This window comes from Gavialis gangeticus, unplaced genomic scaffold (genome assembly GCF_001723915.1).
Source record: "Gavialis gangeticus isolate Ggan-Ray unplaced genomic scaffold, GavGan_comp1, whole genome shotgun sequence".
Classification (NCBI taxonomy): Eukaryota; Metazoa; Chordata; order Crocodylia; family Gavialidae; genus Gavialis; species Gavialis gangeticus.
In genome coordinates, this window is record NW_017729000.1 from 21,959,886 (window position 1) to 21,974,989 (window position 15,104).

The following is a 15,104-nucleotide window of genomic DNA, read 5'->3' on the forward strand; positions in this document are numbered from 1 at the left end:
CTAAAAAGGTATCCATTTCCATTGCAATAAATGCTTTGCAAAATACCTAATTAAAATGAAACACTTCATGAAAGAATGACTGCAAAGGAACCTTTCTTCTTTTTTTTTTTAATAATACATTTTTCATACTAAACATTTGATATTTATTTTGCAGCTACACATATTCAATGTGAACTGATACTGTAAAGACATCAAACCTATTTGCCTTCCCTTGCCCCACTTTTTCTTTAAAAAAAGCAGCAGCATTACAGGATATTTTAGAGGCGGTGAGGAGAGAACGGTCAGGGTAAGGAGGACAGAAACAAAAAAAAAAAAACTGTCCCTTTTCATAAGTTTAGTTTTCTAGTTTACAGACACCTATAGCATTTGACACAACATACTGACTACTCCAAAACCTGTTTGCCAAATTTAATATTCTCCACCTTCCAATAAATCCAATAAAACAGTTCAGGAAAGTACATGAGCACACATTTAAAACCCACTGAAATCAATAGGATTTAATCACATACTCAAGACTAAGCATATGCTTAAGTACTTGCCTAACAGAGATGTGATTAAAAGCCCCAACTCAAGGAAGACCAGACAAGCCTTTGCTATTTTCCTTCTATATTAGTGACTATTTTTTGTAATCTATTTTCTGCTATATTCAATGGATACATCATTTGTATTGCATAATACATTTTGTTACATTTAAACGTTTAACAGCATTACAATGCTTAACAATCAGGAAGTAAAAATGACATTTTGGAATATAAAATCCCAAGATAAGCGCCTGGAATCAAGGCTTTTGCTCAGACCACTGCAAATCCACATTGTGAAAAACAGAGTGTAGTCCTTCACCATAGCAATACAACCTTTGCCACTACAACATAACTGCATCAATCCAGTTTTACAGAGTCATTTCAGGCTCTGCAGAAATAAAATTGAAGCTTGCAAGAATATTCACTTTACAAGTTTGGTACTCCAAATAGACTCAGTTTCTAGGAGAAAAGTTACCTTTGATATTTAATTAATTAGAGCCAGAATTCCAAGATTTTAACAAAATTAATTACCAGTAAAATTAAGGACTAATGCTAGAGGCATGACAACTTTCAGCTCAGTTGACTTGAGATGACAAGATGGTAACACACATACTTTCCAGACAAGATGGTAGCACACACACTTTCCAAGGCCTTCTCCTTCAAAATAGCCAAGGCCAACTTTTAGCACATTCATTATTCATCCTTTCCTTACCAAAACAGCAGGATGAGTGCCCACAAAGCCACCTGACATATTACTTGAATGCTCCGATACCAGATTGTCTGGGAACAAGTTAAGATGTTCAATTTCCTGACTTAAACAATATAACTTTGTTTCCTTAAAGAGCACTGATCAGGAAATATCCCAAAAGTCACTAGTACAGGCACAAAAAATGTGTTCTCCCATAACAAAATAATTTGCTCATCTACCCAAAAGATTTCTCATGCATACACAGAAAGAGGCAAACAGAATTTTGCTAAACAGCATTAACTGACTTTGAATTTAACTTCCAGGAATATATTCCAAAGGGACACCGGCAGTGATCCCAGATGTTAAGTTTTGTTTACTTTCCAAGAGATTCACCTTTGAACTAGAGACCAAGCATAGAAAGTGCATAATTTTTTACTCCCTCTCTAGCTGTGAAGCTGAAGTTTCCCAAGATAAGTCAAGCCAGACTTGATCAGTATTTTGATGGGAAATGGAGCAAATGGTATCAAATATACAGTTTAAATAAATATGCTTTCCCTTCTCCCCTCAAATAAACAATACCTTCAGCTGCCTCCAACACTGAAGTTCTAGTGCAGTCTTGGTTCAAGAAATGAGGCATCATTCAAGCCCATTTGCGGTTATGAAATGACATGTGTTTTAAGGAGTGTGTTAGTTGTAGTGTCCTGGCTTTATTCAAATTTGATAAAAGTCCATTACTGCTACTATATATATCTGCCAGTAATTTAAGTCAAAATAATTCCTCATGTCTTTAGAAGGTTCCAACCACAAAATAATTAAGGTACCCCTACCCAGAGATTGCTGCATTTCAGTAGCATGTGGCTGATTCTTAGAGGGCTTGGTATAAAGTATGAAGTTCACAGTCCTGTGTTTGGTCACTGAGAGCAGAAACATTTACCATACTTGTCTAGCCCAAATTTCTAAATCAAGAGTAGAAGTATGTAGCTATCTCAGCTTTTACTTCTCCCTGATCTGTATTAGAAAAGAACAGATGTGTCTAGTGAGAAATACCAGTTTACGAACATTTTGTTCCTTAATTTTTTCAGCTTCAGATGTTTTCCCTTCCTACTTTTTTCTTCCTTTAGTGGTTATATTTGGTGTCTTGGTCTGGTATGTCTGTTCACAGTTCCTATCTACTTCAAATTCTAGGTATTTTCTTAAACTTTCAGTGAGAGAACTTTTGTTTTGCCTACAGAGCCACAAGATGCAGCTATACCCATAGCTTGGTTAAATTGCGGCCCATAAAGTCAACGCAGTGCACAAACACAGGCTTACAGACATCCATCTTTAAATGTTCAGTCTCTGCACTCAGAGGATCATAGGAAATTAGGGCTGGGAAGAACCTCACAAGGTTACCTAATCCAGTCCTCTGCTCACAGCAGAATCATCCCCAACTAAACCATCCCAGCCAAGCATGGGTCTAACCTGCTCTTGCAAATTTCCAAGGATGGAGATTTTACAATTTCTCTAGGTACAGGTTTCCCTCACTTTATGCGAGTTCTGTATGTACAAATTTACTCTTATGTGATGACCCTTCTTATACCAAAAATTTGCTATATGCAAGATCAATTCACTTTTATATGATTGGTGTAGTGGAAGCCCACAGTCAGCTCTTTGTGCAGTGCATTGTGGGAGTGATGTACACCAAAATATAGTCTCCTATGTGCTCCTCGCTCATTATCTGTGACACGTGTTTCTGTAGTTACAATTATGGTAACAGTCACCACCACCCTGTGCTTGTGTGTACTGTCTGTTGTTGGCAAGTACCAAAATAGTCTTGTAAGAGTGGTAGATATGGGTCTGGGGGTCAGACAGTTGAGGTCCTGGAACATATCTCTATTTGTTACATTGTAAAGTGGGTTCCCTTTATTCAAATTCAATTTATGCACCGTTTTCCAGGAATGCATATACAGCATAAAGCAAAGGCAACCTGTATAGTCTGTTCCAATGCTTGACCACCTCAGTCACAAAGTTCCTCCTAAATCTCCAACCTAAATTTCCTCTGCCGAATCTTGAGGCTATTGCTCCTAGTCCTGTTCCCTACAGCCGTAGAAAAAAACCCATTTCCATCCTCTCTCTAATCACTCTTCAGGTATTTGAAGACTGTTATCAAATCCCCCCTCAGTCTTCTCTTCTTCTCCAGACTATTGCTTTCATTGAGTGTTTTGAGACCATTTCTGTTGCATTATCCCCATATCTCAACATCTCAGCATGCTGCTTTTTGCATTATATCCTTTATTTTCTATTGCGATTCCCTTTTCAGCAACAGATCAGGAATTTGGCAAAACTGAAGCAATTTTAAACTCCAAGTTGCATGCATCTACCATGGTCCTTAGGTCTCGCAGTGAAGGGAGCAAGCAATTTCAGGAGTCTGCTGACTCTTCAGCTGTCACCCTGTCAATGACCTGTTAGTCATCTGACAAACATCTGACAGGAAGAATAATGCCAGGAAGCCTCTCTATATTATTTTGTATGTAATGCTGGCAAAAAGCTGTAGAACAAGCCCCAAAATAATTCCTCAACCCTAAATATTCAGTGTTGTTCTGAGATGAAGGTCAATTAACGGATTGTACAGGGACAGTTCTTCACACAGCACCTGAGCAAAGGGCCAGTTTTCAGCATTCAGCTCGTTGGCAGACAACAAATGGGAGGAACAGAAAGAGGGAATTACCTGAAACAGTACACCACCTTCTCTACTGCTAAGAGGTAGTCTCTAAGGGTGAGTCTACACATGCACTTTATTGAACATTAGCCTATTTTAACGCACACTAAAGCGCCATGTAAAAAATGTGGTTCATTAACATGCATTAAAATAGGCTAATATGCATTAAGCCTCACTTTAGAAGCGTTCGCTTTAATTAAATGGACATTAAGCCAGGCTAACGTGCATTTTTCTAGTACCTCACAATGGAAGATACGAAATTTAATGCACATTAACTGAAGTACCTTAACACACATGTAGATGCAGCCCAAGGTGCCACCCTGTCCTAACTGGTTCAGGAAGGCATAAGGCTTCTTAGGCAACAACCTAATGATGAAGTGGGGTTTTCCCTAAGATAGTTCCTGCCTCCCTAAACTAGTTTGCCTCCAAGGTGTCACTCACCCTACCTTCTGCCTTATTTCAGGCAAATATAGCTAACCACCTCTTTCCCTTCTTCAATGGAAGCTCTCCCACAGGACTCTCATTTTCTACTTATAAATGACATGCTCTGTTTACTCTCACTTTTATGATACATGCCACATCTGTTTCTGATGAGGTTGCCTAAGCTCAACTGACCAAGGGCCAATTCTTACAGTTCCAAGCCATGCTTATCATGGTTACAGAAAAGATTAAGTTCCCATTTCCCAGATAGTAGTCACTATCAATACCAAAATAACAAGGGGAGAGTGAGTGCTGTCCATTCCAAACCATGAAACAGCTCAACCTCTCCACTCCCTAGTGGCTCCAGTAACATCTAAGCAATGGATGGAGTCTGTGTGATGGTAAGAAATGCTGAATCCCATAAGGCCTCTACCATTCAAATTCAAGTATGTCAGAAAGAGATTTCCACATAGAGCAGGGCTGCCCAACTTCTAAACAGCCGGGGAACAAACTCCCCGCCCCTGCACTGTTCAAATTTCCCACCCTGCCACAAATGCTGCACCATAAGCCCCCCCCCCAAACACACACACAGATGGAGGCCCAGGCTCACCCTCAGCTCCCCTAGATGTGTCATGCCCCTTTGGGGAAAGGGCAAGCAGCGGAAGCCAGAACAGGAAGGGAGAGCCTGGAGACTCCAGTTTCTATTGTAGCTGAAGCAATGGGGAAAACAGGGCCAGGCAAGAACCTGAGGCCCACAACTTAACTCACTGAAGATCACATGCAGCCCATGAGCTGGCAGTTGGACAGCCCTGATACACAGCATCCTCAATATGTGGCTATGTGAGAAGTATTTCTTTTCAGGTAGACCCTGCAAGTGGTTTCCATTCCAAAACAGTATCAGGAGCTTCAGCCTCAACAGATGGGAAGTTTCAAACACTTTGTTCCTCCATATCCCATCTCATTAAAGTCATGTATTTTTAGGCAAAAAAACCCAGGCTAAGGTTCTTAACATCATGCCCTTTCCACAAAACAGGAACAGAAGTTAAAGTAATAGCTTCTTATGGTTATGATAATCTTTGTGAGCTGCTCAGTTACTATGGTGGTGAGCACTGTAGAAATGCTTCATTTCAGATTGTATCTGACACTATTTTCTACCTAGGGAATTTAGGCAGGGTATGTTCTTGTTTATCCTGTTACACTCTCACAACAATAGCCCACATTTCATGGTCACGAGTGCTAGTTCACTGCAACTCCCTTCCAGCAAAACTTTGCCATTATTTGTACAATGTTCAAAATGTAGTAGCCTATTATACACCAGTTCAAGTGATCATGAACATTTTATATATTACGTATGCTGACCAGCACAGTGTAAGCTGAATGACCTCAGACCATAAAGCAGATACAAATAGTCCTGAAGTGACCAGGGCAGAAAACCAGCACCTGACTTATTTGGCCCATTCTGAATGTGTATGTTCTCAGGAAATCCAGATCTGTGAAAGCTATTCTGCTTACCGCAGGCTCAACCCCCTGTTAATTCACAATGAAACTCCAGTAATTCAAATAGGGTTGTACAGTATTCAAGTGAACATATTTGGTTACTTGGGCAGAGAATTCCATTAACAAGTTGGCCAGCTAAGTATCATGATAGTGCACAAGCCCATGCAGTGAAAAAGAAAGGCACTAGAAGGTATTTTTGTTTCAGTATTTCTTTGAATTCAAGAATTGTTCTCTTGAAGTCTGTTTCCCCCCCCCCCCAAAGGATCACCAAGTTCTGCTCTATTCTAAGGGCTTCCTCAATAGTAAAAAATTCCTACCAGGCAAACCCAGGTCTGCTTTAGCAGACAATAACTAACTGACAACTGAGCATAGTAATGGTTTCCATTTTTCTGAGGAGACGTGAATATACATTTAACAGTATTAAGTTCTTCTCAAGGTTAACATGGTAACCAAAAATGGGAAGACGTTAACATTTTCTTATTTCAAGTCCATTCATGAACATACAATGTTTTGGATTAGGCTGTACTCAGCAAAAAAAAATGACTACTGTTTTTTCAAAGAACAGTAAGTGAAGAGATTAATTCCACCAAATGATGCTGTTTTCCAAGTGGCACATTTCACCAAGTGACAGCACTTTTTGGGTTTGTCTGGTCCTTTGGGACCATTGTCTGAGTGTAGGTGCAATGCATGTTCTTACACACTCACAACCACTGCCCACATTTCATACAGATATATATATACACATAATAAAATAAATTAGAAAGAAAGGATGGAGGAGAATGACTACACAGAAATAAGGTAAATTATGTGCATGGCTATAACAAAATTAAGTTAACTGGGGGCTGATATTGTTTACATAAGTCAACCACAAGAAGAACTTTGCTTTACAAGCATTTGTTTTAGTGTAGCAAATTTGGTTTTATCAGACAGCTTAAAAGCAAAAGAGAGAAGGGAGAGGACAGAGAGAGAGAGATGCCCCCCAATAAGAATCTAGTGGTAGCTCAACACACAAGACTACTGCTAAATACTAATGTATGTTTACATTTTGTAAGAAATACATTAGAAACCACTGACATTAAAAACCATTTATACAAAAACAGCTTTAGATAGACGAAAGCTGAAAGAAGTAATACTAAACTGGCAACATTTGGTTAATATAGAGCTACGGGGGCTGTCGGTAGTCTAGAGAAGTAAACTTTATGCAATACATTTTGAGGTAAGCTCTGACCAGCTCAGTCTAAAGGGAAATGAAATTGCTGGCCCATTTCCTTCATACTGCCTAGGAATCATTTCAAAATATGTACAGTTGTGTGACAATGCAGCATAATAGTTAAAAGACTTGGAAGCAGAAGCCAGGAGTTAATGTGTCAACTTTGCAGCCCACTCATGAACTGGGAAAGTCACATAACTTCCATGCCTTCCATGTTCTCCCCACCTGTGTCTGTAAAGCAGAGAACCTTGTGGTTAGAATGCTTTATTAGGGTAAAATATAAAGTAGAGATGCTTATAAGTAGGAAAGCATAAAATCATATCATTCAAATTCCACAAGATCATGTCTCCATTGAAAGCGTAAAGGGTCTGGAATTGATTATAGAAAAAGAAAAAGTAACTCAGCATTAGCTGCAGACAGTATGTACTGAAATACTTGCACATACTGGAAGTTTAAAATTCTGCATGGGCCTGAACCAAAACTCAAGTCTTGACTTTCTTACACATTAGAAAAATTTAGGCCTAGATGTAACCACTGAAATACAGGTTTGACCATATTTGGTCTGCCCCCACAGCACCAGTATCACCTGAAAAATAAAGACTCCAGAAAAAGAGTTTCTATTCCACACTCCCCAAGATGAGGCAATCTAAGCCAGAGACTGCCCACATTAGGCAAGCTAAACAGTATAAAATTAAAGCCCATCTGGGTGTGAGAGTTTGCTTGTAGCAAAGGCTGTGCCTAATCTTATAAAATTCCTTGAAGAATGAGGCATCGGTAATGATGCAAAGTACACTGGCAATTTAAGCAATTTATGGCAGGTGATGAAGCAGTATTTATGGGGCAGGAGGAGTTGCATACATCATACTTACAACTGGAGATTAACCATTTTATTCAATAAATATGTTCATTTCTTTGCAGATCCTATGCACTCCTGAAATACTGTAGCTGTGGAAGGCTTGTCTCCAGTTTCTTCTGTACCTGCTCTGGAGGTTTGAAGCTTCCTGAAACCTTATGTACCATAATTAAAAAATCCTGCCATCAAAACTTTAAAGTATTTATTGATAACCAAATGCTGCTCATCTCCTTAGGTTTGCCCAAACTGACACCATAAGTACAATGTATCTAGTGGTCCCTAATCAGGCTCACTTAAGTGGCTGTATAGTTTTAGCAAGACCATAAATTACATATTTTTATTTAATTCTCAAGTTGATTTTTTTTCAGCTATGTTATTCTTCCTCCACTGCCAAAAAGTAGAGTCTTCCAAGTCCCAATCCAGTAACTGGTGAATTAAAGACTTTGCATAAACAGGTTTTTCCTGAAAGGATGTTGCTTTATGCTGCCCTAATCATCTTTTATAGTTTCACAAGTAAGATGAAACTGGAAAACTTAAAATGAAACAGAGCTGTTGTGGGAGCAAGCACTTCTGGTTTGTCAAATGGAAAGATTTTAAATATTAAAAAGTGACCGTCCTTCATGCAACTTCCCAGAAACATGCCTAAGCCTGTTTCTGTTGCATACAGAATTCTTTATATATCTAGTGTATATTATATTCCCATAACATCCTATGCTCTCTTCATTGCCAGCCTGTAAAGATTGTAGCTCATTTTCAAAACAAAATGCTTAATAAGATTCCTTTTTTTTTTTTTTTTCAAAATACAAATATGATTCAAATCGTTGCTAATAAAGGCGCCCTTTAAAAAAAACAAAAAAACCTAAGGTCAGCTTCAGCCTTCCTGTGTATTTCTGAAGTGCAAACATCAGTAGCAAGTTTATAAAACAAAACAGTTAACTTCCACAGAACTTATATTGTATATGTCCTGCCACATTAGACAGCTTCTAATTCCACAGATCAATAGCTGCGAGATGCATACAGGAGTAGTTACTACAGACAAAGCTGATGTAGTTATAAAAAAAACAAAAAAACAAGAACTGTGAATAGGCATTAAAAACCCCTACATACTGACTCTAAAATGATACCTCCAAACACCCTCATCCACCCACCAATGTATTCTATAGGACAAGTAATCTCATCTTTTTATCAGCTCACAAAATATATCAAACAGCAACAAAGAGCAAATATTAGTCATAAATCTGCAGTAAGCACTGTGAAGAACCGATTTGCAAAAACTCCTTTCTTAGGAAAAGTTGGCAAATGCATTTAAAGGAGAATTTATTTAATTCTAAAATTCCTGAATGAATGAGCTTGCTTTAAGACACCTATCAATAGACAGGATTTTTCTGTGTACAAACAGATCATTACTGTAGCTTGGAATTAAAAACTCCCTTCTGTAGTCATGTATGTGTTTTCACAAACATTCCACATCTGCCCAAGGGAAGAAAAAGCCCTGCTGGCACAGACCCTCAGTGGATTTGGATGGGGTTAAATGTCTGGAGATCAGCCACTGGAGGGGGAAAAAAAACATTTTGAACAAGTGAATTCAGTGAACTGCCCACAAATGTAAAAATTATATGAAATACGCACTTTGTATTATGTTCAAGCCCTATTAAAATGTGTTTTTAAAGTATTTTTGTAAAAGAACTGCAAACTATTGCTCAACTTGTTTGTGGAATCAGTCCTTGAAGGCACTAACATCCTCATATGTTTGAAGGGGAAAGCTCAAAACCTGGAAATGCCTATCAAAGCAAGGTTTATGTATTGCATAACAGCCAGGGTGTTACACTGCCACAAGGAAGTGCAAGTACTTAGCAGGAAGAAAGCCCAGACAATCTTGAGAGCAGTGCTGCAGTAAAGCTCAGTTACTAGCATATCAACACTGGGCTGCTAATGTCTTGTCCATGCCACAGGGGGGTCAAAATTGAGGAGAGGTGGGGAATGATGTTAAAAAGCCCTAACCGCAAGAGATGGTCCTATTTACTCATGTTCAGATGGCCAGGAAGGTTGGTATAGCTAAAAACATTCCAGTTCTGCTTCCAAGAGCACAGTTTGTTCTATGGAAAAGCAGCTACTTTCCAAACAAGATCTACAAACAAGTCAAGTGATGGCTTTGCTCTTTTGAGACGCTCCCAAAAAATGATACTTTTGAGGAAGCAAGTTGATTAAATCTGCTATTTCAGATGTGTAATCTGAGGGGGAGGTGATCCAGTAGTCCAAGCATAAAAATCAGAAGTGAGATGCTTGCCAGTGGAGAAAAGGAAGGGGTTGTGGCTCTGTCCTTGACTTTCCCTACCTTTGACAAATCACCCAAACTCTTATACTTGTTTTCATCTGTAAAAAGAAAAGTTGGAACTCCACAACCTCCTCCCAGTCCTCCTCCACACACATACACTTCAAAGGTGAAGCAAGAGGGATCCTCCGATGAAAGACACTATAGAATTGAGGCATAAGTGCTCTGTACACCACTCTGATAAAAAACAAATTAGTTACCACCACTATTACAAAATTCCCAAGCAAACGCAGCAGTCATATTTTACCTGTAAAAATGTGGATTGTCTCACTGCAAATGCCTAAAAGCCATGGGGCAGATGGTTCTAAAAATCAGCAGTCATTTGCATTAGTGATTTACATGGACATTATGCAACATTCTCCTCTTCAGTAAGAAATGAGCACTTACATATGCCTCCTATAGGATCTCCGCAAGATATAGTTCTGTATTTCATTAATCTAAACAGTAAAAATATCCTTGCTAAAACGCGGATTTTCCACTGTGCGCATTTGTTGTTTCACCACCTTGCCTTCTAAATAAACTAATTCTGATGATGTTAGGGCAACGGCCATGAATAAATTTGAAAAATATTTAAATGTTAAAATGAGAGAGAACTGAAAACAGAGGTCTATGAAATTCACCCATTCTGTTGTTCCAGCAAAGAGCTTTTTCCATCTTACTAAACAAGCGTCTAGGAAGTTTCCAGTAATAAATCAATCATCTCTTCAAGGACATTTTCATATATGTTCAAAAACATACTTTTATTTTATCATGAAGCAGACATGAGGGTTTTTGCTCGTCAAGAATACAGCCACAATCCTAGCTTTAGGGCAACATAAAAGGCCAATTTTGACATAATTTGTTTTCAGTGTCTCAGGAATTAAGCACTCCCAGAACTCAAGCAAGCTCTCTTTTTTCCTTTAAAAAAGGGGGGGGAGGGGAAGGTCAGGAGATGGGAGGAAATCAGAAGGCATCAGGGATTTCACATCATAAAAGTTAAAAGCAACTGCCCAAGATGGCTTCAAAATTCACCAGCATCTTCTCAGATCTGCAGTGCTCAGATCTGCTCCTTTGCTGCCCTGCCCTTTTCTTGCTCTGTTCAGAATGTAAGCGATAGCAACAGACTGGAAAGCATTTCACTCTAACACTTTCCTTTTCTTGGCATGAAGAAGTGTCAGACTTGGTCTTGACATGTATAGCTTCATCCTACTGTTTATGTAAACAGATACCAACATGCCACATAAAAATTATTTCTGACCATGATAAAAATATGAGACAGACAGTTTGATCTTTAGAACATAATCTGAAAGGAAAATTAAGGAATGACGTGGCTTTGCTGATTTCCTGAAATGTCATCAAATGAAGTGCATTTCACCACTCTTCAATGGGCTTGGGCCTTAAACATAGCAGCAAGAACACACTTGATCTTTCTGTCACTCTGTACTTTGTACATCATCTACGTGTCAGGGTACAGAATGAATTAAAACCATGAGCCAAGTCTTGCTGCAGTGAGGCTGAAGGAGGAGAAAAAAAAAAAAAAAAGAGAGACACTGACTCCAGCTGTGTCCCTTTCCTAATGGTTTTGATGTATAAATTTGGTGTGCTGGACACACATTCTTTATATTACTTCCAGCTCTTAAAATTAAAATCCATTATTACCATGCATTCCAAGGCTATACAGAGTCTACCTGATGTCTCAGCTCTGCAGAAAAAAAACTCTTAATAGAAAGTTATTGCCAGCAGCTGCTCTGTTGTCAGGAGGCTGCATAGGCCCTGCAAACCAAACAGAAACTGAATAATCCACCTAGGAGAACAGAACTGGTCCTTCCTCTGATGCCACCAAGTCATTATAAACTATACATAAATTGCTTTGGGGATGTGTTTAGCCACAAATAATATGATCATCTTATCTACTGATCTTTCAAATTACTTAAAAGTAGGTCACCCTGCTACTTCTTACACCATGGCTAAAAATATTGCAATCATGCCGAAAGCTTTACTTTTGCCCTCCTTTGAAGAGCCTGAAAAACAGACCACTAAATATGAAAGAATCCCCGGTTTTGTGTGCGCTTAAAATTTTTTTTTTTTTTTTAAAGGTATCAAAGGCTTCCAAACTGGATCTGTAACTAATAATCATATGGGGGGGAAAAAAACCCTTGATTCTGACTGCTTAGCACAATCAATATTATATACGTGCTTTTAAACCTCTGCAATCTAGATCTGTTTCTCATGAATGTGAAATGTCAGACAACCTGCCTCCTGACAGGATAAGGCCATGTTAGAATGCAGGACACAAACAACTGACATTAGTCCAGACCTATTTTTAGTAATGATTTAGTGGTCTGCAACCAAAATTTGTTACCATTGCTGGTGAAAAAATGTGATGCCATTTGCTGTGGAAAAAAAAAAAAAAAAAAAAAAAATCAGAACAATCATTTCCAGTGCACAGAGAAACTCTACAAAAATATGTAAATAACATTACACAGCAAATCCACGAACTGTAAACTTCCTTGCACCACAAGGCAGAAAGAAGGATTATCAAATCCCTAATTCTCAGCACGCAGTACATTACTATTTCCAAATTGTTTAAATGCCTCAGATCCTTTAGCATTAGTCAAACACTTATTTTTTCGTTCAGCCCCTCATATAGCGGTATTTGAAAGCTTGTAACAAACATTTGTTCACCAACTGTCCTTTCTTCATATATAATTAAACATGAAGGAAACTGATCTACAATAGGTGCCCTATATGGCTATAAATAGATATCTGACAAGCATTGTTGGGGGGGAAGTCCATGATTCACAGCTCAGATCATGAAGACTAAGATTCAATTCACGGGCTGAATTACAAATTAAATGTTCTTTTTTCCAACATAAGGCTGCCATCAACTACCCAAGGCTGACCACTGAAGCACACTGCACACAAATAAATCTATCCTCTAAAAATTCAGTTATGCATTGCTTTTTACACAGAATATGAATATGAGTAGACTCTCACCTGAAAAGGAAAAATGTTGTTGTCAGCTCGATTCAAACTGTCTTCCATCCAAGATTTTGGAGCAAAGGCAGAGCTGGGCCGAGCATACTTCTGTAACTGGATATGATTACTTGCAAAATTCTTCTTCAGGGGGGAGATGGAGTTCAGGGGTGTTATCCCTCCATTCAGTCCCCTACGGTGGTCTCGACCTTGGGACCCTCCCCACCCACCATATCCACCGCCACCAGGGCTCCATGAAGATGGTGTAGGTGATGGGCTTTGGTAGCTGCTCCATGGAGAAGGTGGTTTGTTAAGATTATTAGCCAAATGAGGCAGTTGATTAAAAGCAGCATTTCTATGTGGAAATGGAGGTGGATGAGGGCTTGCAGGAGACCTCCTCTGTTGCTGATGCTGATTGTGATGATGCTGAAAATGGGGGTGATGAGGGTGGTGTTGAGAGAGGGGTCCAATCTGGGGGGAAAAGCTACCTCCAAAGCCAGGGCTGACATGATGTGGAAAATTCTGAAACAGCAGAGCACCATTATTCGCTGAGGCAGCAGGGACCCCTCCCTGGTGAAAAAAACTTGCATCTTCATTGATTATTGTCGAAGACGAAGGAGCTATTGCTGCAGACCAGTTACTAAAACCAGTCAGAGAAGATGCAGTGGATGTTAAGGGCTGAGTTGAAGTGCCTAGCCCTGAAGCTTCTTGATAATCAAATCCTGTTAACACTGGTGATTCTATTCTTATTTTCTCCTTCCCGTTGCCATTCTCTGACGAATTATCTCCCTGATTCTCTTCAGATTTTGCTTTCTCAGGTTCAGGCAGCATGCCTGCTTCCTGACTCTGACTAGGGGAAAGCTGCTGTTTTTCTAGGGACTCTTGCTTTTCCTGTTGCTGACTTTTAGATTTTTCTGACCCCAGAATCTCATCCTGAATGTTATGGGCAGCTGGAGCAGGAAAGAGCCAAGCTGACCCAGCACTACTGCCATTGGCAGCTGTGTTATTATTTATAAAAGCAGCAGGGCTGGGGGTTGCATTTTGATGATGGTGCGGAGGCTGCAGATGTGGATGAAATCTGACTGGAAAAGCTGACTTATTCCCAGTGTTGTTTTGTACTAACACTCCAAACCCGTAATCCCCCATTTATTATATTTAGGATCTGAATTCTTCCTGTAAGAACAAGTGGATGTTTAGTTATTTACCTCTTCTCCCCCCCACCCCCAAGGGAGGCTAACAGATACCTCGCTTTAACCTAGATATTCCAGTTTCTCCCTCAGCCCAGGCTGTCTCCGATTTGGGTACAAATTCTACTTTCTTAGAAGATAAATCTCTCAGACTATTTTAGAAGCGGGGTGGGGGGGGTCGATTTGTATTCGCTTCCTTCCTTTGGCCAGGAGGAAGGGAAAAATAAATCTTTGGTTTGCAAAATAAGAGGTTTCCTTTTCCAAAAGAAATGCACAACAAGGAAGAAAAAAGAAGCGGGGGGGAGCTTCTGGAGGAATAGGAAGAGGTTTTGCTATTCTGTTCTTCTCCTCCTCAGCAGCTTTGACGTGCCCATAAATGAGTTAAGAGGCAGGAGTGAGGAGGTGGTGGTGGGGCGGGGTGGAAAAAAAAAAAAGGAAAAAAAGGAGAGAAGATACGATGACGCCTGGTCCCCTTTCCCCTCGGCAGCAAAAAAATATAGATTTAAATCTGGAATAATTTAATAAACGCTCTATAATCTAATATATATCTGCGTCCTGTTCAGAAGTCCTTGCAGGGGAGGAGGATTTCAGCATTCAGGGGGGCGGTGCGGGGGCGGGTGAAGGCTCGGTGCCCTGCTGCAGCCGCCGGTGCCGGCCGTGCACGGTCTCGGAGCAGTGCTCGGGCAGGAGGGGGCGGACGCACGGGCGGGCGGGGGGTGTCCGAGGAGCGTCACTCCAGTCCC

At 39.8% G+C, this 15,104-nt stretch overlaps 1 protein-coding gene across 3 annotated transcripts in view; it reads right to left on the reverse strand.

Moving 5' to 3' along the window:
• CPEB4 (cytoplasmic polyadenylation element binding protein 4) overlaps positions 1-15,104 on the reverse strand; it is a 102,686-nt gene that overhangs the window by 72,350 nt on the left and 15,232 nt on the right. For 2 of the 3 annotated variants that reach the window (XM_019506399.1, XM_019506398.1), the window contains exon 1: positions 13,196-15,098. The exons of the other annotated variant lie outside the window; for it this stretch is intronic. In XM_019506399.1, the coding sequence (XP_019361944.1) occupies positions 13,196-14,320 (1,125 nt within the window). In that variant the 5' untranslated portion in view covers positions 14,321-15,098. Of the gene's footprint in view, positions 1-13,195; positions 15,099-15,104 lie in introns of those variants that run through there. 3 annotated transcript variants of the gene reach the window in all.